We start from the raw sequence: 23,688 nt of genomic DNA, 5'->3' as shown, positions 1-23,688 counted from the left end.
ATGTTATTCAAGCTTTAAACTACTTCATACTTTACAAAGCGATAGAGCAGGGTCCTGGCCAAGACAACACAGAGAGCAGGCAAAACTAACTGTTACCTTTCATACACCAGGACTAACCCCTACCGTGCCGGACCCTACCTGTATCGCTTTGAGTAATCGGCACACACTGTTTAAAAAAGTAGAAAAGATTGGATCGAGCAGAATGAGTAGCTGCTGTAATATAGCTCTATACATTCATAAAAGAAGAGGTGCAATTGTTATGGGCACATGTAGCTTTTTTAGCAAGGTGGATCTAACAGGAACCCTTTCTTGACTAACAGGCAAACAAAAACCAGCCGTCTGATTTTATTCTAACTGAGGGCAGCCAATGCCTCACAAAATACAGCCCCCCACTGCATATGCATCGTGCTCAGAATAGGCTTACGTAGGCCTATACTGTGCAAATAAAATCAATCACACGTAACGTTGAGAGCTACAAGAGAGCGGTAGATGCCAATATAGGTGCCAATATATTGATTCTATGTAGCTCTGTGGCTGCATGGTTAGTGTTATATAGCTAGTTTTTCAACTTCTACCTGCAATGAGATCAATGAGATCTACAGGTAGATTTGACTGAGAAATAAAAAAGCCAAACCGTTTCTAATTAGTCCTCAAGTAGGGCGTTATGTTTGTAAGACATTATGCATTCTACATGACTGCTAGATTTCTGTGTTTATTTTCTTTCAGAAATATTATCTGGGTTTGTAATTTAAATTCATTAAATATATTGTATTCACCACTGTTGTCTGCTTAATGCATAATATCGAATATTTACATAAAAGAGGAGTGTAGAGAATGTGAGGTTATTTGATCTTATCTGGCTATATGGCTTATTTTCACAGCAATTCAGACAAAAAATACTTTGACAACATTTATGGTTTGCAACTAGTCTCAGAAAATAACTATGTTAATAAGGATGAGGTTAGTTACAGCAGCTTTGGACAATAAGTACTGTCTCCTGCTCGTACTGAGCTGTTGCTATGGACATGCAAGTCACATCTGTCAAGGTTCCAGTATTGGCATCAGTATGGAGAATAGCAGCTACACTATGGGCGTAACATCAGGACAAACTGGGTGTGCTGATTTCTGTTTCCCTACCAAGTCCCCAAGCAGGAAGACTCCCTGGCAATGGCATGGCTATTTGGTCTGGAACTCACTTTGTAGAGTATAGCAACGACAGAAACAGGGAATAACAGTGTTATAACAGTGCCATAACATAAAATTGTTATTAATGTATGATGTAGTCATGGAGCTAAAGATGAAAACAGGCGATGATTTAGTTCCCTCTTGCATTACACGTATCCAGGGCTGGCGGGGGGCGTCCTATGAGGGCATGCAGGCACAGGAAGTGACCCACAACAGGAATGACAGCAACTGAGAGGTCAACTGACTGAGAGAGCTGACTGGCTAACAGCGAGCTAGAGGACTGTACTATCCTAGCTAACGTGTCACAGAGGGTCTGTCTGTCCAATAGTGGCTGACACAATACTGACACATGCTGATGTGCGTGCTGTACTGAGCATGCCTCTCAGATGGCTATCACCTTGTGCCTGTGATTTCTGCTGGCTGCTAGGTAGACATGCTGGGACCCATCCAGTCTTGATCCAGTCCAACAACAAGGAGGAGCAAAGTAAAAAAAGCAATGTTCAGTTCTTTTTTGAGAGTATAATTTCAATGTCTGTGGTGGGGGAGGTCTATGGACTATGTCACTGTTACCACCAAGTATGATTCAGGAGTGCTTATCATATGTGTGGTTTATGATATGTTGATGTGACAAAACAAGAACTGGAAAACAATGCAAACAGAACACTCCCAAAACATACACAAAGACAAAACTATCAAATCAAAATACACAGTATGAACAGTTCATGCAAAATATAAAATAACATCAAAACAAAAGATGAGGACAAAAGATGCACAACTGAGAAAATATGATACACAGAAGAAACATGATTTACCCATGGAGGAGTAAATTATGTCTTTACACCGCCTGATTCTCATACATCCAAATATATTTATCACAAATAGTTACTAGTTCCAGTTCTTAACCTGCTGTATGAAATTTCCTTGAGTATACAGTTGAAGTTGGAAAGTTACATACACCTTAGCCAAATACATTTAAACCCAGTTTATCACAATTCCTGACATTTAATCCTCGTAAAAATTCCCTGTTTTAGGCCAGTTAGGATCACCACTTTATTTTAAGAATGTGAAATGTCAGAATAATAGTAGAGAGAATTATTTATTTCACCTTTTATTTCTTTCATCACATTCCCAGTGGGTCAGAAGTTTACATACAATCAATTAGTATTTGGTAGCAATGCCTTTAAATTGTTTAACTTGGGTCAAACGTTTCGGGTAGCCTTCCACAGGCTTCCCACAATAAGTTGGGTGAATTTTGGCCCATTCCTCCTGACAGAGCTGGTGTAACCGAGTCAGGTTTGTAGGCTTCCTTGCTCTCACACGCTTTTTCAGTTCTGCCCACAAATTTTCTATGGGATTGAGGTCAGGGCTTTGTGAAGGCCACTCCAATACCTTGACTTTGTTGTTCTTAAGCCATTTTGCCACAACTTTGGAAGTATGCTTGGGGTCATTGTCCATTTGGAAGACCCATTTGCGACCAAGCTTTAACTTCCTGACTGATGTCTTGAGATGTTGCTTCAATATATCCACAATATTATCCTCCCTCATGATGCCATCTATTTTGTGAAGTGGACCAGTCCCTCCTGCAGCAAAGCACCCCCACAACATGATGCTGCCACCCCCGTGCTTCACGGTTGGGATGGTGTTCTTCGGCTTGCAAGCCTCCCCTTTTTCCTCCAAACATAACGATGGTCATTTTGGCCAAACAGTTCTATTTTTGTTTCATCAGACCAGAGGACATTTCTCCAAAAAGTATGATCTGGCTTTTTTATGGCGGTTTTGGAGCAGTGGCTTCTTCCTTGCTGAGCGGCTTTTCAGGTTATGTAGATATAGGACTCGTTTTACTGTGGATATAGATACCTTTGTACCTTTTTCCTCCAGCATCATTGATTTCCACTTTTCTCACCAAAGTATGTTCATCTCTAGGAGACAGAACGCGTCTCCTTCCTGAGCGGTATGACGGCTGCGTGGTCCCATGGTGTTTATACTTGCATACTATTGTTTGTACAGATGAACGTGGTACCTTCAGGCGTTTGGAAATTGCTCCCAATAATGAACCAGACTTGTGGAGGTCTACAATTTTTTTCTGAGGTTTTGGCTGATTTATTTTGATTTTCCCATGATGTCAAGCAAAGAGGCACTGAGTTTGAAGGTAGGCCTTGAAATACATCCACAGGTACACCTCCAATTGACTCAAATTATGTCACTTACCCTATCAGAAGCTTCTAAAGCCATGACATCATTTTCTGTAATTATCCAAGCTGTTTAAAGGCACAGTCCACTTAGTGTATGTAAACTTCTGACCCACTGGAATTTTGATACAGTGAATTATAAGTGAAATAATATGTCTGTTAACAATTGTTGGAATCATTATTTGTGTCATGCACAAAGTAGATGTCCTAACCGACTTGCCAAAACTAGAGTTTGTTAACAAGAAATTTGTGGAGGGGTTGAAAAACGAGTTTTAATGACTCCAACCTAAGTGTATGTAAACTTCCGACTTCAACTGTATGTGCTAAATATGAGGAAAACGTAGCCTACTTTCATTTGTGAGCTAATTCCCTTTGGTATTTGTAGTATAATTAGAGATTCATTTGCCAATGTCAGATTGAGTTATATTTATAGTGTTTTTAGAAGCTGTGTGTCTAGAATATATTGGGTTTTCCTCTCTCAGTGGTTATTACATACAATATATTTGAAGCACATTGTTAAAGTACCAACACATGCATTTTTAGGAATAAAAGAATAAACCAGAAATGTAGCAGGTGCGATATAACATGGCTGAGTCTACCCTCTCTCTACCAAGGATTCAAGGCAGATTGCTTGCAGGACGAGGCAGCTGCTTTGTGTGGCTCTGCTGATAGTATTCATGTCCTGCTTACGCTCAGGAATGAATAACTAGAGTCAACAACATCAAAGTCAGTCTGCCTGGTCTTCTACAATGTGTCAAGTGTACTGTGGTCAAGATGCAAGCAGAAGAGTAGAGACAGAGACGGATCCACAGTCGGGTTGTCGCTGTGCCCTCGTGTTCTGAACCCCAAGATAAGGTCATATTTTCCACCCTCTTGCAGCGTTTCATTGGTCGGGGCAGGGCCAGCCATGGGTAGGTAGACTTTGACTGGTCTTGGAGACTAAGACCAACCAAAGGAATCTGTCAGGGTGACAAGCTAACACTGGTTTACAGTGATGTTATTGGTATCAGACAAAAGTTTGGAACATTTGGTGTCACTTTGTCATTAGAATTCTCACGTTTGCCTGCAATGCTTAGTCCCCTCAAGACTACGCTGTTCGCCTCGCCTGTCCTAGCACCCAAGGTTGAGGCAGTTTGGAGAGTGCTACCGTACACCTCGGTGCTAGGGTTCATGGACACCGCCATGTTATTCTCTTAATCAATACTTAACTCAACATAAATGACAAATTATTCATCCACTTTCAGTGAAAAGTGAAAGTACGTCTAAGTGAAAGAGAGCATTATAATTCCACCATGTTTGCCCCGTGGACATAAAAAGCAGAGGAAATGTACAATCACCCCTTCTGTACATTCTGCCTTTCACAACCACAGGGCAAAGACCTAAACTAAAAAGCCTCTGGAGAAATTCAAGAAATATCTCACTAAACAGCCCTGCTGTAGAACAGAACACTAACTTCCCAAAAGAGGTCTCACATGCTATCTTACCACAGTGGATGTACTTAACTACCATCAGGAATAATAATCAGCTTCAACTCCTCCTCTCTTCTTCTGTACGTACAGTAAACAAATACCTCGTCTTTTTCTCAGAAATATCTTCATTGTTACTGTTCTTTTTCCTCCATTAGCCAAGTAAAGAGTTCCCAGTTTGATCTCAGTTGCACAATAAAATAGAAAAAGACACACAGTTTTCTGTTACAGGGCCATAGTGGGCTGTGGTTTGGGCCTATAGGTTACAGTAGTGATATAACAGCCTTGCCGATTACTCTATTCTATGATACCCGATTTTGGTGACATTGAGGCTGACCTTGGAGTCACCTCCCCCGCTGCCGCACTCTCCCTTGTCGTACCACCATTTGTTTTTCAATTTGTCCAAGAGGCCTTGCTCATTCAGTTTTAACACTGCCAGGTTAACAGCATTTCTTGAAACGATAAAACATAACTTGTAAGAAAATGAACAGGTCCGTGAGAAATCTAATACTATAATATTAGTAAATTGTAATAATAGTAATAATATCAAATTATTCATAAGGGGGAGCACGAAAAGGACAAATCGGTAAAGAATTGCACCGGTGTGGAGAGGTAAGAAGCGTTTTACAGCAAAGAAAGTGTTAAATATTAGAGAGGTGGTATGGAGGATTACATTGCTCAGAACTGAAGTGTGCGGGATGGGGACACTTTGTCATTGAGAATAGAAGAATAATGACAACATACAGCATGCACGTTAACATTCATCACAAGTGACAATGCAGCTTTTAGCAAGTTAATTGAAAGAAACACATTGAACTGTTAAATTAGAAGCAATACAGAACTGCCAGAGAGGGACACCAAGGAGAACAGAGGGAGGAAAGATTGAGGGGAAGAGAAAAACAAACAACAGAGGTGGGTGGGGGGCACATCAACATACAAATTAATTTAGTAAATATGTCTAATATACCAAGAGTATTTTCCCTTTAAAGAGAAAGAAAAAGAGCAACACAGAGAGAAACAAACCATACAGATAGAGAGAACATGATCGAAACGGCTTTACGTCTAGACGAGAGTTAAAGAAACACATACTGATGTCCGATCTTAATTTGACCAGTTTCGTCGCAGGAGAAAAATAATCCTGCAGCAGGAGGATTTGAATATCTGAAGAAATATTTAGAATCGGGTGCAGCTGGAAGAGGTGTTTGTATACAACGCAGTACCACACGTACGTGGTACCTTATGTAGGTTACGTACAGGCTACATCTTACGTGGATTATAATACATTTACATATTTGTAGGGGGTAGATGTATTTTTCGCTAGGGAAAATCATTTTTTTGTGCTTGTTACAGCATTGTGACCTGCCATAGTTCAGTGGTCTAAGTAACTCGCTCCACCTGCAAGCTTTGTGAGTTCTCACCCAATGCTGGGTGATCTAGTGACCAGCCTGAGCCTACAGTAGGCCACAAGTTAACTGCATTTATTTAAACATTTTCAAGAAGTAAAATTAATAGTTTGATAACATCAGAGAAAAGTGTCTCAGCTCACCAAAATCGTCTCTGGATAGGCTCAAATACGTAAACATCTTGACAGCTTTATAAAATGAAATATTAAACAATATTACACAATACCGTATTTTAATCCACACCAAAGACCATAACTAAATTGACTAATTATACATAGTTCTACTATAAAACATGGATGAGCATCCACACTGGAGGAAAGTTTATCATTCTACAGTCAATCATCTGTCAATCAACTGATCAGCTCAAATCAGCTCATCAACTCAGCCAGGGAAACACAAACAGTAGGGTAGCCTATTATCGGTTTTCATATCTTCAATTATGTGACAATGGATAGGCTAACGGGTAGCCTATAGAATGTAGCCTATTGGAATATAATCAAATAACAAGGGGGCTATTGCAACCATCGATGGCACTAGACTAGGATGTACCAGTGACGAGGACCATTCAACGCTGGTCCGACCAATCGGAAACCACGCTTCAAAATTGTTTTGATCACGCGGACTGGAATATGTTCCGGTCAGCCTTAGAGAACACCATCAACCTTTACGCTGACTCAGTGAGTGCGTTTATAAAGAAGTGCATTGGAGATGTTGTACCCACTGTGACTATTAAAACCTACCCTAACCAGAAACCGTGGATGAATGGCGGCATTCGGGCAAAACTGAAAGCACGATCCACTCTGGGAATATGACTGAATATAAACAGTGTAGTTATTGCAAGGCAATCAAACAAGCGAAATGCCAGTACAGGGACAAAGTGGAGTCGCAATTCAATGGCTCAGACATGAGATGTATGTGGCAGGGTCTACAGGCAATCACGGACTACAAAAAGAAAACCAGCCACGTCACGCTTCCAGACAAACTAAACAGCTTCTTTGCCCGCTTTGAGGATAATACAGTGCCACCATCGCGGCCCGCTAACAAGGACTGCGCCCCCCCCTCTCTTTCTCAGTGGCCGACGTGAGTAAAACATTTAAACGTGTTAACCCTCGCAAGGCTGCTGGCCCAGACGGCATCCCTAGCCCGTCCTCAGAGCATGGGCAGACCAGCTGGCTGGTGTGTTTACGGACATATTAAATCGCTCCCTATCCCAGTCTGTTGTCTCCACATGCTTCAAGATGGCTACCATTGTTCCTGTACCAAACAAGGCAAAGATAACTGAACTAAATGACTATCGCCCCGTAGCACTCACTTCTGTCATCATGAAGAGCTTTGAGAGACTAGACAAGGATCATATCACCTCTACCTTATCTGCCACCCTAGACCCACTTCAGTTTGCATACCGCCCCAACAGGTCCACAGACGACGCAATCGCCATCAAACTGTACACTGCCCTATCCCATCTGGACAAAAGGAATACCTATGTAAGTTCATTGACTACAGCTCAGCATTCAACACCATAGTACCCTTCAAGCTCATCATCAAGCTGGAAGCCCTGGGTCTCAACCCTGCCCTGTGCAATTGGGTCCTGGACTTTCTGACGGGCTGCCCCCAGGTGGTGAAGGTAGGAAACAACATATCCACTTCGCTGGCCCTCAACACTGGGGCCCCACAAGGGTGCGTGCTCAGCCCCCTCCTGTACTCCCTGTTCACCCACAACTGCGTGGCCAAGCACGCCTCCAACTCAATCATTAAGTTTGCAGACGACACAACAGTAGTGGGCTTGATTACCAACAACGACGAGACAGTCTACAGGGAGGAGGTGAGGGCACTCAGAGTGTGGTGTCAGGAAAACAACCTCTCACTCAACGTCAACAAAACAAAGGAGATGATCGTGGACTACAGGAAAACAGCAGAGGGAGCACCCCCCCCTAACCACATCGAAGGGACAGCAGTAGAGAAGGTGGAACGTTTAAAGTTCCTGGGCATACACATCACAGACAAACTGAAATGGTCCACCCACACAGACAGTGTGGTGAAGAAGGCTCAACAGCGCCTCTTCAACCTCAGGAGGCTGAAGAAACTTCGCTTGTCACCCAAAACCTTGACAAACTTTTACAGATGCACAATCGAGAGCATCATGTCGGGCTGTATCACAGCCTGGTACGGCAACTGCACCGCCCTCAACTGCAAGGCTCTCCAGAGGGTAGTGAGGTCTGCACAACGCATCACCGGGGCAAACTACCTGTCCTCCATGACACCTACAGCACCCGATGTCACAGGAAGGCCATAAAGATCCTCAAGGACATCAACCACCTGAGCCACTGCCTTTTCACACTGCTACCATCCAGAAGGCGAGGTCAGTACAGGTGCATCAAAGCTGGGACCGAGACTGAAAACAGCCTCTATCTCAAGGCCATCAGACTGCTAAACAGCCATCACTAACTCAGAGAGGCTGCTACCTACTTTGAGACACAATCACTGGCCACTTTAATAAATGGATCACTAGTCACTTTATACAATGCCACTCTAAATAATGCCACTATAATATTGTTTACATATCTTACATTACTCATACCACATGTATATACTGTATTTTATACCATCTATTGCACCTTGCCTATGCTGCTCGGCCATCGCTCATCCATATATTTATATGTACATATTTTCATTCACCCCTTTAGATTTGTGTGTATTAGGTAGTTGTTGGGGAATTGTTAGATTACTTGTTAGATATTACTGCACTGTCGGAAATAGAAGCACAAGCATTTCGCTACACTTGGATTAACATCTGCTAACCATGTGTATGTGATAAATAAAATTGGATTTTATTTTATTTAGATTATCTTTAGCTGAAGTCTTGTTAATCCATCAATACTCTATTTCACCCACACAACTGATCTCAATTGCAACCATTATTGGTCACCTCATTATTGCTCCCTAAAAGATGATGTCGGTGTTACCTAGTCCTGCTTGTGCAGCGGACATGAGTCGGTCATGGTCACGTGATGAGGTAGGCCCGCCTGTGAGCGTTTAAACCAGTGTCAGTCCTCGGCCCAAGAGTCTAAAACTGTCTAAGATGTTGGTTGCTCCTGTGGGAGACCTTGGTTCATATCCCTCGTGTTACACTTGCAACCAAAGTCTGCCAAGATACTTTGTATGAATGGAAACTAATGTAGGTGTATCCTAGTGCTTTTATTTTATTATGTTATCCAAAAGTGGTATGGTCATTTCTTATCAAGATCAGAGGTAGAATATCCCTGGACTGTCCATAGTTGAAATGTGTAATTTCATCAAGTCAATCGGGGGGAGTGAGTTATTTGTGCCAGAATGGCGTTGGTCCAACACGGTACGCCTATTATGTGCGCGCTGAAGGCAGCGGCCCGAACCACTAGACCATCCCAGGCAGCGGCCCGAACCACTAGACCACCCCAGGCAGCGGCCCGAACCACTAGACCACCCCAGGCAGCGGCCCGAACCACTAGACCACCCCAGTCAACGTCCCTAACCACTAGACCACCCCAGTCAACGTCCCTAACCACTAGACCACCCCAGTCAACGTCCCTAACCACTAGACCACCCCAGGCAGCGGCCCTAACCACTAGACCACCCCAGTCAACGTCCCTAACCACTAGACCACCCCAGTCAGCGGCCCTAACCACTAGACCACCCCAGTCAACGTCCCTAACCACTAGACCACCCCAGTCAGCGTCCCTAACCACCAGACCACCCCAGTCAGCGGCCCTAACCACTAGACCACCCCAGTCAGCGGCCCTAACCACTAGACCACCCCAGTCAGCGTCCCTAACCACTAGACCACCCCAGTCAGCGGCCCTAACCACTAGACCACCCCAGGCAGCGGCCCTAACCAGTAGACCACCCCAGGCAGCGGCCCTTACCACTAGACCACCCCAGTCAGCGGCCCTAACCACTAGACCACCCCAGGCAGCGGCCCTAACCACTAGACCACCCCAGTCAGCGGCCCTAACCACTAGACCACCCCAGTCAGCGGCCCTAACCACTAGACCACCCCAGTCAGCGGCCCTAACCACTAGACCACCCCAGGCAGCGATTCAACTCAATTTTGACAGTTCATTCGTAACCTTAGAATACACTTGACACTTGTATGTCGTAGCCTATTGGAGATCAATATCTATCTTGTGTTATTAAGCTATATAAAACGACGGTTGTTGATGTGAATGGCTGCATTTCAGATACATTTTTGTACATTTGAATGTAGCAGTAATAGGAATAGGGCCTAGCGCTGAGCGATAATATTATTTTGATAGCAAGCCCTGATCCCAATGACTTGACTGCCCCTGCATGGAGAGAAAGAGAACTGATTATTTTCCGGGATTCACAAGGCTCATTTGAATTTCCTGATGCCGCAGGAAGAATCTATGCGACAAAAGAGTGATCAAGTTAAGATCCGACATCTGTATTAAATACCTTTACCTTCCTGATGAACCTCAAAAAATAAAGTGAAGAATGAGGAAGAAGAGAAATGGGACACGAGACATCAGGGTAGGTGGAATACTATAACAACATGGACAATATTGTTATATTATCCCACCCACCTTAATGCTGAGCCTTTAGGTGTGGCCACACCGTATCCCTTAGAGTCGAGGTTGCCGCCAACTTTCATGGTGTCACAAGGTTTCCGCTGCTCAATGTACTCGTTCATTGTGGATTCAAGAAGAAAGGCGAATTTGCCTTTCGACTTTCGCACTCGGGCAACCCCTTCTGGTGTGGTCTTGGCGAACACTGACGGTTCAGCTGATTTCATGTAAGACCACATTTTTTCATAAACTGCTATTTTGGAGCGCTGCATTTGGGGAGAGAAGGAGAGAGAAGACAAAAACAGGTTAGTGGTGTATTTAAAAAATGTAAACCATAGCGTTCAGCGCCTAAATAACACACTTTAAACACACACATACACCTCCATATACAGTGTACATCTTTGCCATGAGTCATTAGAGTGCTGTGCTCCCACAGAGCTGAGTAAAGAACCGGTTGTAGTGGGCGTGTTGCCAACAGCAGATCTGAGGTCTGACAAGCTGGCAACACACTACAAACAAAACTGCAGGTCCATGTTTCTCCTCAGCATTCATCGACAGGATGACCACTTGACTGACCACCTGCTCCCTTTCAACATCCCCCCTTCTCCACATGAGGTCACAAGACAGGAAGTGAGTCAGTGTGCCGTTTGACTTTGGGGTTTTGGAGGTGTCACCTGGATGGATCAGTGGGGCTGCAGGCACCTGGAGCAGCAGGATGACATGCTGAGAGGAGAACAGAGCCCTGCCATGCCCTGGTCTGCCTCCTGCCCTGCCCTGACTGACTCACACCCAGGGAGCTGCTGCTAAAAATGGCCTCTGAGTGGCTGGCTAAACTAGGTTAATGTGACCTTCCGCCGAGTGACCGACTGAGTGGGGAAAACACTGACTGCCTGGGAGGAAACTTTGCGATGGAAGTTTTCACGGTCAAAAAAGAATGTGTCCGGGCCTCCCGAGTGGCGCAGAGGTCTAAGGCACGGCATTGCAGCGCTAGAGGCGTTACCAGGTTCGATCCCAGGCTGAGTCACAGCCAGCCGCGACCGGGAGACCCATGAGGCACACAATTGGCCCAGCGTCGTCTGAGTTAGGGGAGGGCTGGGATGTCCTTGTCCCATCGCGCTCTAGTGACTCCTTGAGGCGGGCCGGGCGCATACACTGCATACAACTGGTGACAACTTGGTCACCAGTTGTACGGCGTTTCCTCTGACACATTGGTGCGGCTGGCTTCCGGGTTAAGCGAGCAGTGAGGCTTGACAGGGTCGTGTTTCGGAGGACACGTGACTCTCGACCTTCGCCGCTCCTGAGTCCGTACGGGAGTTGCAGTGATGGGACAAGACTGTGACTACCAATTGGGGTAAAAAGTACAAAAAAAATTACAAATTATAATGATGTGTATAAATAGCCTATACATGGATGTATACATGGATCTGACAAAACAGAGTCAACTTGGCAATTATTGCCCAGGGCTCCAAATAACATCATATAATATTGATAAATAGATAATACGATTTAATCTGAGGGTCCATTTCTGGCAAGTCTTTGCTTGGTCATATCTTTTTTACTTTTTAATGGATCATGGGCAATAAGCCCACCATTATTAGCTGAAAAGCTAAATCTCACATTCCATATCAAATGACAGTATGTATTGGATACAGTGGACCATTGTGAATTGTAGTGTGAAATGTATGACTGTACTAACCAGAAAAAACGATTGATCACATACAGCTGCACACGCACGCCCAACCATACACACGCACGCATGCACGCACACACACACACATTAGCATCTCTAATTCCTCTCTTATTCATATTGATTGTTCATTAAGCACCAGTTCTGATGTGCTCTCCAAAATCACTCGACAGACCCAGCAGGAGCTCTGAGGGGGAAGAAGTTTCCTAAGTTCCTGCTGGCTATTGACTCACTAATTAAGCTTTGGGGATATAATTAGCTGGACGTTCAGCTGTTTCTTCTATCAGGTGGCGGCACACCGGCGCAAACATAATGAACACTTTCTCATATTGCTCTGAATCCGGTAAATCCTCATAGAACGTGTCAACCTGTTTAACAGAGGTGGCTGTATACAGAAACCCCAATGTCACTTCATTTCATGCTGAGTTAACTGAATATGAATATACTATAATTGTGACACAAGTGCAGATGGAGTGCTGTGGTTCTGGGGAGGGGATTTGGGATGCTGATAGTCTACAGAACCCCTAACGGCCTCAGCCCCTCTTCACTGCTCCTCTGCTCTTTACATTGCAGGGATGAGCTTGACTCCTGATAAACCTGATGATTCCATCATTGGACTGTAATGTAAATTATAAATAGGGCTGTTGAACACAATGAACACCTTGGTGGCACTGTATCCTGTAGAGATGGCTGGTGTTCTCAGAACAACTGATATGTAAGGGGGTAGGTAGGATCAGATCAGGGGTATTCAATTAATGAGCCAAATATGAGTCAACATGTTCATTATTACACAAGAGAAAAACAACCAATGCTGCAGTCAAAACATGAGTCTCTGATATGCATATACACCATCTGCTGCTATGTTGGCATCGGCATCACTCTGCTCACATATTTCACCTAATATTCACAAATGTCAAGACTGCCATATCATTCTCATCAGTGACAGTTTCTTTTACACTCACAGCACACCAATGAATTGACTGAAATTGAGCTGACATGCGCTGACTTGTAATCTCGAACAATGGCGAGTCAGCTTCCATTACAACTTATTCCCAATATCACAACCCCAGAGAGCTGGATTTTAGCCCCTGCATCACACACTCATTTAAAGAGTACAGGGAGAGACCATATGGGAGGTGATAGCGGGGGTGGGGTTGCCCAGCGGTTTTATTCACCAACAGATGTTGAACCCTTATGGGTGTCTAGATGAAGGGCAGATATTTTCCACTCTGACAAAATCAGTGGAAATCTGCAGTACATTCAGCTCCTATTGCTGCTACTTACACCTCCATGATTTCCTGGCCAAAGGAAGATCAAAATATTTTTGAAAAAGGGACTTTTTGTGCAGCTGGGCCCTTAGCCCAGGTCTCAGAGAGAGAAGCCATAATAGACTAGAGGGGAGGGGACCTGAGCTGTCTCCACTGAAGGTCAGAGGGGAGAGGGCATTAACACAATACAGGTGACATGAATGAATGTGGCCAGAGAATCCAGTAAAATGTCATAGAAGGTGCTTTAAATGTCAATACTGAAACCCTTGTGAGAGCACTTTTGTTATCACTTAAAACATATCAAGACAAATTATTTGTTATATTATATCAGATGGACTACAAGAGCCAATTATAAGACACCTGACCTGATCAGACTGATATTATGGATGTTATATATTATAGCATATCCGTTATTATAATATCTGCTCAATCCATTCTGAAAGATGGATGTATCTAACAGAACATCAATATCTGTCACGCCCTGACCTTAGAGAGCTTTTTATGACTCTATTTTGGGTTTAGTCAGGGTGTGATTTGGGTGGGCCTTCTATGTTCTATTTTCTATGTTTGTGTATTTCTTTGTTTTGGCCGGGTATGGTTCTCAATCAGGGACAGCTGTCTATCGTTGTCTCTGATTGGGAACCATACTTAGGTAGCCCTTTTCCCTCCTTTCTGTGTGGGAAGTTGTCTTTGTTTGTGGCACTATAGCCTTAAGCTTCACGGTCATTTTTGTATTGTTTATTGTTTTGTCGGCGTCATCCTAATAAAAAGGAATATGTACGCTCACCACGCTGCGCTTTGGTCCTCTTCATTCGACGGCCGTGACAATATCAATGCATTTCTGAATAAAATAAAGCTGTCTCTCTCCCTGCATTGTATCATGAACATTTCAGCAGTAGCTGGATATGTAATGAATTCGGGGCCGTGATTGAATCATGCTTGACATCTGCACAATGTCAGTGGGAGGGACCGTTCATGTAAATAATGGTAAATGAGTGATAGTTCATGACAGGCTTAGCCATGCTGTGTAAACAGAGGGTAATGTCTGGGTAAAGATGTATGCAGCTCCTCTGCTTGTGTTATTTGGTGTCAGCAATCATACGTGGGCTAAAGTTCTCTTTTGTTCAAACGCAAATCTATATTAATCTATACTACAACATAAAAAAAGCACATTGTGAGTCATTTTTCGGCCTCAGAATCCATTTGCAAAATAAATAAATATTAATGAGCAGATGAGCTGGCTCCCACAGTGCAACACAAACAGCTCCAGCTGTCAGTCCATCTATCAACTCTCCATGTATGTGCTCTGAAGGCTTCACGGCTGTTTGCTCAGGTCCACCCCACTGGCAATCCAAAGTAGGGATGAGTTGGCAAATAAATCATTTGCATTCTGTCTGTATGCAGAGTGCCTGTCCACATGCAATTCTTGGATGCTCTTCTGGACAGGCATAAGACTGCCAAAAGTATTCAGATTTACTCTCTGGAAACAACATCTGTAACTCAAACAAAAACCTGGAATTTCATTGGATTCATAATTAATTTCCCAGCTTACATCAGGATCTATAACATGCACATGCCTGCTTTGGAAATGGGCTCAGTTCATTTCTCTCCATGTATCACATACAGGCTGCCGTACCTAAGATTATATTTTACATCTTTTTTAACATAGATTTTTTTAACCCAGTTGGCTTGGATATCCGAACCAGCGGTTCTGGCCCAACGCTCCTAAACGCTAGTCTAGCTGCTGCCCTATATGAATAAATGGAGATAAAAATGCAAGCACTAAAAATCTATTTGATGTCTGAATATTATTCTTCCGACACTTTGACAACAAAGGTGAGGGAGCAGTTGGGAGAGCATGTGATGTACTACGGTAACCATGAGAGGAGTAAGGGAGAGGAGGGAAAGTGAAGCTGAGCCGTTTGAGGGATGACCTGCCAGTGTGTCATCAGAGCAGATTTCCGTTTGCCTAGTGGCTATATGACTCTAATTAAGCAGCACATCTTTCCTGAAGAACATATTTAAAATGTATCTGGAGCCTCTATTAATCAGACAGTCTCTCTCTCTCTCTCTCTCTCTCTCTCTCTCTCTCTCTCCATCTCTCTCTCTCTCCATCTCTCTCTCTCTCTCTCTCTCTCTCTCTCTCTCTCTCTCTCTCTCTCTCTCTCTCTCTCTCTCTCTCTCTCTCTCTCTCTCTCTCTCTCCATCTCTCTCTCTCTCTCTCTCTCCATCTCTCTCTCTCTCTCTCTCTCTCTCCACTTCTATCTCCTAGTTTTAATTAAAAGTCCCCTGGAATGTCTGCTCAGTCGTGACATTTGCAGTTTATGAAGTCCCTAAACACCTGTCAATTATCTTCCCAGAAAGACCTGGGACAAATCACTAGGCAGTCAACCAGCCTGCCAAACTAATCACATCTGCATTCACATCCTGTGGCTGGCAAAAGTGGTTATATTTTTAATGCTTTGTTCCTTCTTTCTCTGGAGAATCATTCACATACAGTAGTATAGACTCTGATAGCCACCTGTTTTGCTTATTGTAGCATGACTTTCTTAAATACTTATTATCATAGCTACTTCCTATGCCTATGCCTATGCCTATGCCTATTCCTATGCCACTTTATATAGTGTTTTCATACCCTACATTACTCATCTCATATGTATATACTGTAATCTATACCATCTACTGCATCTTGCCTATGCCGTTCGGGCATCACTCATTCATATATTTTTATGTAGATATTCGTATTCATTCCTTTACACTTGTGTGTATAAGGTAGTTGTTGTGAAATTGTTAGGTTATATTACTTGTTAGATATTACTGCATGGTCGGAACTAGAAGCACAAGCATTTCACTACACTCGCATTAACATCTGCTAACCATGTGTATGTGACAAATACATTTGATTTGATTTGATTTGCTCTTCTGCCAGGTATCAAACAGAATTAAATATCTATACCATTCCCTGTGCTCCTTCCTTTGATGTCTTGTCTTTTTTTTTTAACTATGTTTTTTTCTAACCCTAAAGAGACTTAAGTTGTCACTCACCCTAAAGAACTCCTTAGTGGAGCCTGAGTCTAGGGTCCCGTAGGCAATCTCTGTCTGCTTGGCCAGGTCCTCAGCACTCTCTATGGGAGACACCATCCTCTCCACTGTGAGGAAGGCAGCCAGGTTGGCCGTGTAGGAGGAGATGATAATGAGGGTAAAGAACCACCACACACCCCCCACGATTCTGCCCGACAGAGACCTGAGAGAGAGGGAAGGAGGACAGAAGGACGTGAGAGCAGGGTGCTCAATCCTACACACTGACAAAGGGATGGAGGCTGCCATGCCTTTGGAGTCCACTGAATCCTGTTTAGAGTCTGTGTATCTGCAGTCTGGGTATCACACACCACGTATTGACATAAATGCACCGCCTCAGAGCATTGCCACGGAATGATCTTGGATTTATGTCAAATCTCACCCACATACCTCAACGATAATGCTCTTCACACAGAGAAAAACATGGTGTTGCTGTAAGAGATGCTGTACCCGCCTGGTTGCTCTATGATGCTTGCCTTGGAGGGCTGTGTTGTGGCTGAATGACACCACACACGAACACAGCAAGCAGAGGTTATTGTGCATCTGCTTCAATGAGGCTGACGATCCCCATTGGCAAGGTAACTACTAACCTTAAGCTTACTGTAGTCTATCACGTAAACTGATACTCCAAGCGGGAGAGTGACATTTACTAAATCGTCTTCATTAAATCCGTGTCATTGACTCTTTGGCATTTTATGGGCTCTTCAAATAGTACCAGACAGAAATGAACTCGCCATAGAATGTTTTGTGTTTTTTTCTGGTATTAAGTTACAAGGATTAAATTGCTTGCATTTTATTTAGAGGGGACTTTCTCCTACTCACATTGGAGGCCACCACTCAGCTTTCAGTACACAACACACTTTAATTCTTGAGTAATGCTTCAAAACAAAAATCATTTTATCATGGAGACACAGCAAGGTAAAAATAACAGGAAGGAATCCGAACAATCCATGCTTAAGTGTTGATGTCAGAGGACTGTTACCCACCCTATAGCACTGTAGTCAGAGGACTGTTACCCACCCTATAGCACTGTAGTCAGAGGACTGTTACCCACCCTATAGCACTGTAGTCAGAGGACTGTTACCCACCCTATAGCACTGTAGTCAGAGGACTGTTACCCACCCTATAGCACTGTAGTCAGAGGACTGTTACCCACCCTATAGCACTGTAGTCAGAGGACTGTTACCCACCCTATAGCACTGTAGTCAGAGGACTGTTACCCACCCTATAGCACTGTAGTCAGAGGACTGTTACCCACCCTATAGCACTGTAGTCAGAGGACTGTTACCCACCCTATAGCACTGTAGTCAGAGGACTTTTACCCACCCTATAGCACTGTAGTCAGAGGACTGTTACCCACCCTATAGCACTGTAGTCAGAGGACTGTTACCCACCCTATAGCACTGTAGTCAGAGGACTGTTACCCACCCTATAGCACTGTAGTCAGAGGACTGTTACCCACCCTATAGCACTGTAGTCAGAGGACTGTTACCCACCCTATAGCACTGTAGTCAGAGGACAGTTACCCACCCTATAGCACTGTAGTCAGAGGACTGTTACCCACCCTATAGCACTGTAGTCAGAGGACTGTTACCCACCCTATAGCACTGTAGTCAGAGGACTGTTACCCACCCTATAGCACTGTAGCCATCACTATTCAGGTGAGACTGATGCTCAGCTCTGATCAACATGGCCTGGAACACTCTCTCACTGATCTTCATTCAGATGGACTAGAATGGCCTGACATCCCAGACAAGATGAAGAGGGACAGCTTGAACAATGACAGTCCCCCGAGAAGGAACAAGGGACACACCACAACAGTGATGATGAGTGAATAGATGGACTGATTGAATGAAAAGAGGGGGGAGAGGACGTGACTTTTTGTCTATATAAAAAATCATGAAATGAGTCATGAGGTGGGGCAGAATCGAATTCTGTTAAGGTGCTTCATCAGAGTGCAAATGCATCAAAATGTCTTCCACTTTAAATACATTATATGCACCAGGCTGATGACCGTAAAATGGGACATGCAGCAAAAACACGATAGCCCTCCAAGAGTCATGGGGAATAGGGGAAACTACTCTCGGATGTAATGACCCTGTGCATTTTACAGTCCCCGGTATGGTGGATATAAGTTATTTTATGGATGCGATGCATCACTGCTAGCATGCAGCCTGGAGAGAACAAGTGAAGAATGGTGGTGGTGTGTTTAAAGAGTATGAGGGAGAGATCGCGTGTAGGTGGATGGGGTGGGCTGGAGCGCAAAAAAGCCAAGACCAAACCCAAAAATAACATATATGCACCATGGCATTATGGGAGTTGTAGTGATTATGACCATAAAATGCAGAGGGATGGTACAGTATGTAGATGATAGGATGGCTGAGTTTGAGGTGACGGAACATGGAGTACATTAACCAACCTTGGCGAGATATCGCATCCTTGCTGCATGAAGGCGCCCAGGGAGAACCACAGGCTATTAAAAATCCCAAAGTCGTTTGGTGGGTCTGGAGGGCTCTGGGGGTCTTTGGCCTCGTCGTTTTCGTCCAGATGCCACTCATAGGGGCTGAAGCGGCTGACCAGGAAGAGCACCACGCTCACGCCGATATAGGCAAACACTATACACATCCAGATCTCATAGGCAAGCGGGTCCAGGAAGGAGAACACGCCCGGCTTTGACTTTTGAGGCTTCTTTATCATAATGGAGATCCCCAGGCTCATAAAAGGCTTAGAGAAGTCTATCACCTCCTCTCGTACCAATGTTATAGTTAGAGGAGCCACTGCTATATCGGCTCTCTGGAAACATGGGAACAGGAGGAGGAGGAGTTAGTGGTTCAAAACAGAACACAGGCACATCACATCAAACTGCCTGTGTTATCAAAGCCTGACTTTGACATTTTTTAAATAGAATGCCAATAATAATTCCTTGATCAAAATCTAGTCATCAGGTATTTAAAAAAATATATCATTATGGCTATAACGTATTTATAATGTATTGATGAAACCAATGAGTAGAGATGAATGGTAAAATGAAATGGTGGATTAGAATGCATGCAATATCAGATATGTTTAAGAAGAAAGTGAGACCCGCCAGTTTAAAATGGGCCAATCTCAGTTAATGTTAGTATTGGCTAATGTCTCTGCCTTAATCCAAAAGAGCCCATTACTCAGTCAGATCCATCAACGAAGTAGAAGGTATGGAAACAGGAGATTGAAGAGCTTATGCAAACAGCCCATGATATTTCAATCAGCCTGGAAAAATCAACTCCTTTATCAGATTGTCTTCAAAGCCTCCTATCCTTATTAGTGAATATCTCAGCTAGGTAATAAATGTTCCCAGTGATAGCGTCTCAGTTCCCAGAGTCACAGCCGGACCGGCCTTGTCTTATAAATATATAAATGCCATACAAGGGCTGGGATTATCTTATTGAGGGTTAGGCAGAATCCCTGTGAAAAACACAGCTCCCAGCCACTCCTTGTCTCAATACAGTGGGGCAAAAAAGTATTTAGTCAGCCACCAATTGTGCAAGTTCTCCCACTTAAAAAGATGAGAGAGGCCTGTAATTTTCATCATAGGTACACTTCAACTATGACAGACAAAATGAGAAAAAAAAATCCAGAAAATCACATTGTAGGATTTTTAATGAATTTATTTGCAAATTATGGTGGAAAATAAGTATTTGGTCACCTACAAACAAGCAAGATTTCTGGCTCTCACAGACCTGTAACTTCTTCTTTAAGAGGCTCCTCTGTCCTCCACTCGTTACCTGTATTAATGGCACCTGTTTGAACTTGTTATCAGTATAAAAGACACCTGTCCACAACATCAAACAGTCACACTCCAAACTCCACTATGGCCAAGACCAAAGAGCTGTCAAAGGACACCAGAAACAAAATTGTAGACCTGCACCAGGCTGGGAAGACTGAATCTGCAATAGGTAAGCTGCTTGGTTTGAAGAAATCAACTGTGGGAGCAATTATTAGGAAATGGAAGACATACAAGACCACTGATAATCTCCCTCGATCTGGGGCTCCACGCAAGATCTCACCCCGTGGGGTCAAAATGATCACAAGAACGGTGAGCAAAAATCCCAGAACCACACGGGGGGACCTAGTGAATGACCTGCAGAGAGCTGGGACCAAAGTAACAAAGCCTACCATCAGTAACACACTACGCCGCCAGGGACTCAAATCCTGCAGTGCCAGACGTGTCCCCCTGCTTAAGCCAGTACATGTCCAGGCCCGTCTGAAGTTTGCTAGAGAGCATTTGGATGATCCAGAAGAAGATTGGGAGAATGTCATATGGTCAGATGAAACCAAAATATAACTTTTTGGTAAAAACTCAACTCGTTGTGTTTGGAGGACAAAGAATGCTGAGTTGCATCCAAAGAACACCATACCTACTGTGAAGCATGGGGGTGGAAACATCATGCTTTGGGGCTGTTTTTCTGCAAAGGGACCAGGACGACTGATCCGTGTAAAGGAAAGAATGAATGGGGCCATGTATCGTGAGATTTTGAGTGAAAACCTCCTTCCATCAGCAAGGGCATTGAAGATGAAACGTGGCTGGGTCTTTCAGCATGACAATGATCCCAAACACACCGCCCGGGCAACGAAGGAGTGGCTTCGTAAGAAGCATTTCAAGGTCCTGGAGTGGCCTAGCCAGTCTCCAGATCTCAACCCCATAGAAAATCTTTGGAGGGAGTTGAAAGTCCGTGTTGCCCAGCAACAGCCCCAAAACATCACTGCTCTAGAGGAGATCTGCATGGAGGAATGGGCCAAAATACCAGCAACAGTGTGTGAAAACCTTGTGAAGACTTACAGAAAACGTTTGACCTCTGTCATTGCCAACAAAGGGTATATAACAAAGTATTGAGATAAACTTTTGTTATTGACCAAATACTTATTTTCCACCATAATTTGCAAATAAATTCATTAAAAATACTACTATGTGATTTTCTGGATTTTATTTTCTCATTTTGTCTGTCATAGTTGAAGTGTACCTATGATGAAAATTACAGGCCTCTCTCATCTTTTTAAGTGGGAGAACTTGCACAATTGGTGGCTGACTAAATACTTTTTTGCCCCACTGTATATCACTGGCTTATTTGCATGTGAATGACTAATTAATGGTCTGGAGGCTTTATTGTTGATGCAGAGAGGTGTCTCGGGGCTAATTAATGGTCTGGAGAATGTATTGTTGATGCAGAGAGGTGTGTCAGGGGTAATTATTGGTCTGGAGGATGTATTGTTGATGCAGAGAGCTGTCTCGGGGCTAATTAATGGTCTAGATGATGTATTGTTGATGCAGAGACGTGTCTCAGGGCTAATTAATGGTCTGGAGAATGTATTGTTGATGCAGAGAGGTGTCTCAGGGGTAATTATTGGTCTGGAGGATGTATTGATGATGCAGAGAGGTGTCTCAGGGCTAATTAATGGTCTAGAGGATGTATTGTTGATGCAGAGAGGTGTCTCAGGGCTAATTAATGGTCTAGATGATGTATTGTTGATGCAGAGAGGTGTCTCGGGGCTAATTAATGGTCTAGATGATGTATTGTTGATGCAGAGAGGTGTCTCAGGGATAATTAATGGTCTAGATGATGTATTGTTGATGCAGAGAGGTGTCTCAGGGATAATTAATGGTCTAGATGATGTATTGTTGATGCAGAGAGGTGTCTCAGGGCTAATTAATGGTCTAGATGATGTATTGTTGATGCAGAGAGGTGTCTCAGGGCTAATTAATTGTCTAGAGGATGTATTGTTGATGCAGAGAGGTGTCTCAGGGCTAATTAATGGTCTAGAGGATGTATTGTTGATGCAGAGAGGTGTCTCAGGGCTAATTAATGGTCTAGATGATGTATTGTTGATGCAGAGAGGTGTCTCGGGGCTAATTAATGGTCTAGAGGATGTATTGTTGATGCAGAGAGGTGTCTCAGGGATAATTCATGGTCTAGATGATGTATTGTTGATGCAGAGAGGTGTCTCGGGGCTAATTAATGGTCTAGAGGATGTATTGTTGATGCAGAGAGGTGTCTCAGGGATAATTAATGGTCTAGATGATGTATTGTTGATGCAGAGAGGTGTCTCGGGGCTAATTAATGGTCTAGAGGATGTATTGTTGATGCAGAGAGGTGTCTCAGGGATAATTAATGGTCTAGATGATGTATTGTTGATGCAGAGAGGTGTCTCAGGGATAATTCATGGTCTAGATGATGTATTGTTGATGCAGAGAGGTGTCTCGGGGCTAATTAATGGTCTAGAGGATGTATTGTTGATGCAGAGAGGTGTCTCAGGGATAATTAATGGTCTAGATGATGTATTGTTGATGCAGAGAGGTGTCTCAGGGATAATTAATGGTCTGGAGGATGTATTGTTGATGCAGAGAGGTGTCTCAGGGGTAATTATTGGTCTGGAGGATGTATTGATGATGCAGAGAGGTGTCTCAGGGCTAATTAATGGTCTAGAGGATGTATTGTTGATGCAGAGAGGTGTCTCGGGGCTAATTAATGGTCTAGAGGATGTATTGTTGATGCAGAGAGGTGTCTCAGGGCTAATTAATTGTCTAGAGGATGTATTGTTGATGCAGAGAGGTGTCTCAGGGATAATTAATGGTCTAGATGATGTATTGTTGATGCAGAGAGGTGTCTCAGGGATAATGGTCTAGATGATGTATTGTTGATGCAGAGAGGTGTCTCAGGGCTAATTAATGGTCTAGATGATGTATTGTTGATGCAGAGAGGTGTCTCAGGGCTAATTAATGGTCTAGATGATGTATTGTTGATGCAGAGAGGTGTCTCGGGGCTAATTAATGGTCTAGATGATGTATTGTTGATGCAGAGAGGTGTCTCAGGGCTAA

General features: G+C 43.6%; 1 protein-coding gene across 1 annotated transcript in view; it reads right to left on the bottom strand.

Moving 5' to 3' along the window:
• Positions 1–23,688, bottom strand: part of LOC120056544 (glutamate receptor 3) — a 97,402-nt gene that overhangs the window by 2,351 nt on the left and 71,363 nt on the right. The window contains exons 11-14 of the mRNA XM_039004727.1: positions 19,255–19,628; positions 16,803–17,001; positions 10,821–11,068; positions 5,178–5,292 (exon numbers count right to left, since the gene is read on the bottom strand). Of these exons, the coding sequence (XP_038860655.1) occupies positions 5,178–5,292; positions 10,821–11,068; positions 16,803–17,001; positions 19,255–19,628 (936 nt within the window). The remainder of the gene's footprint in view (positions 1–5,177; positions 5,293–10,820; positions 11,069–16,802; positions 17,002–19,254; positions 19,629–23,688) is intronic.

Source organism: Salvelinus namaycush, chromosome 12 (assembly GCF_016432855.1).
Source record: "Salvelinus namaycush isolate Seneca chromosome 12, SaNama_1.0, whole genome shotgun sequence".
NCBI lineage: Eukaryota > Metazoa > Chordata > Actinopteri > Salmoniformes > Salmonidae > Salvelinus > Salvelinus namaycush.
The sequence above is the reverse complement of the archived record's forward strand: the minus strand, read 5'-3'. Positions and strand labels throughout refer to the sequence as shown.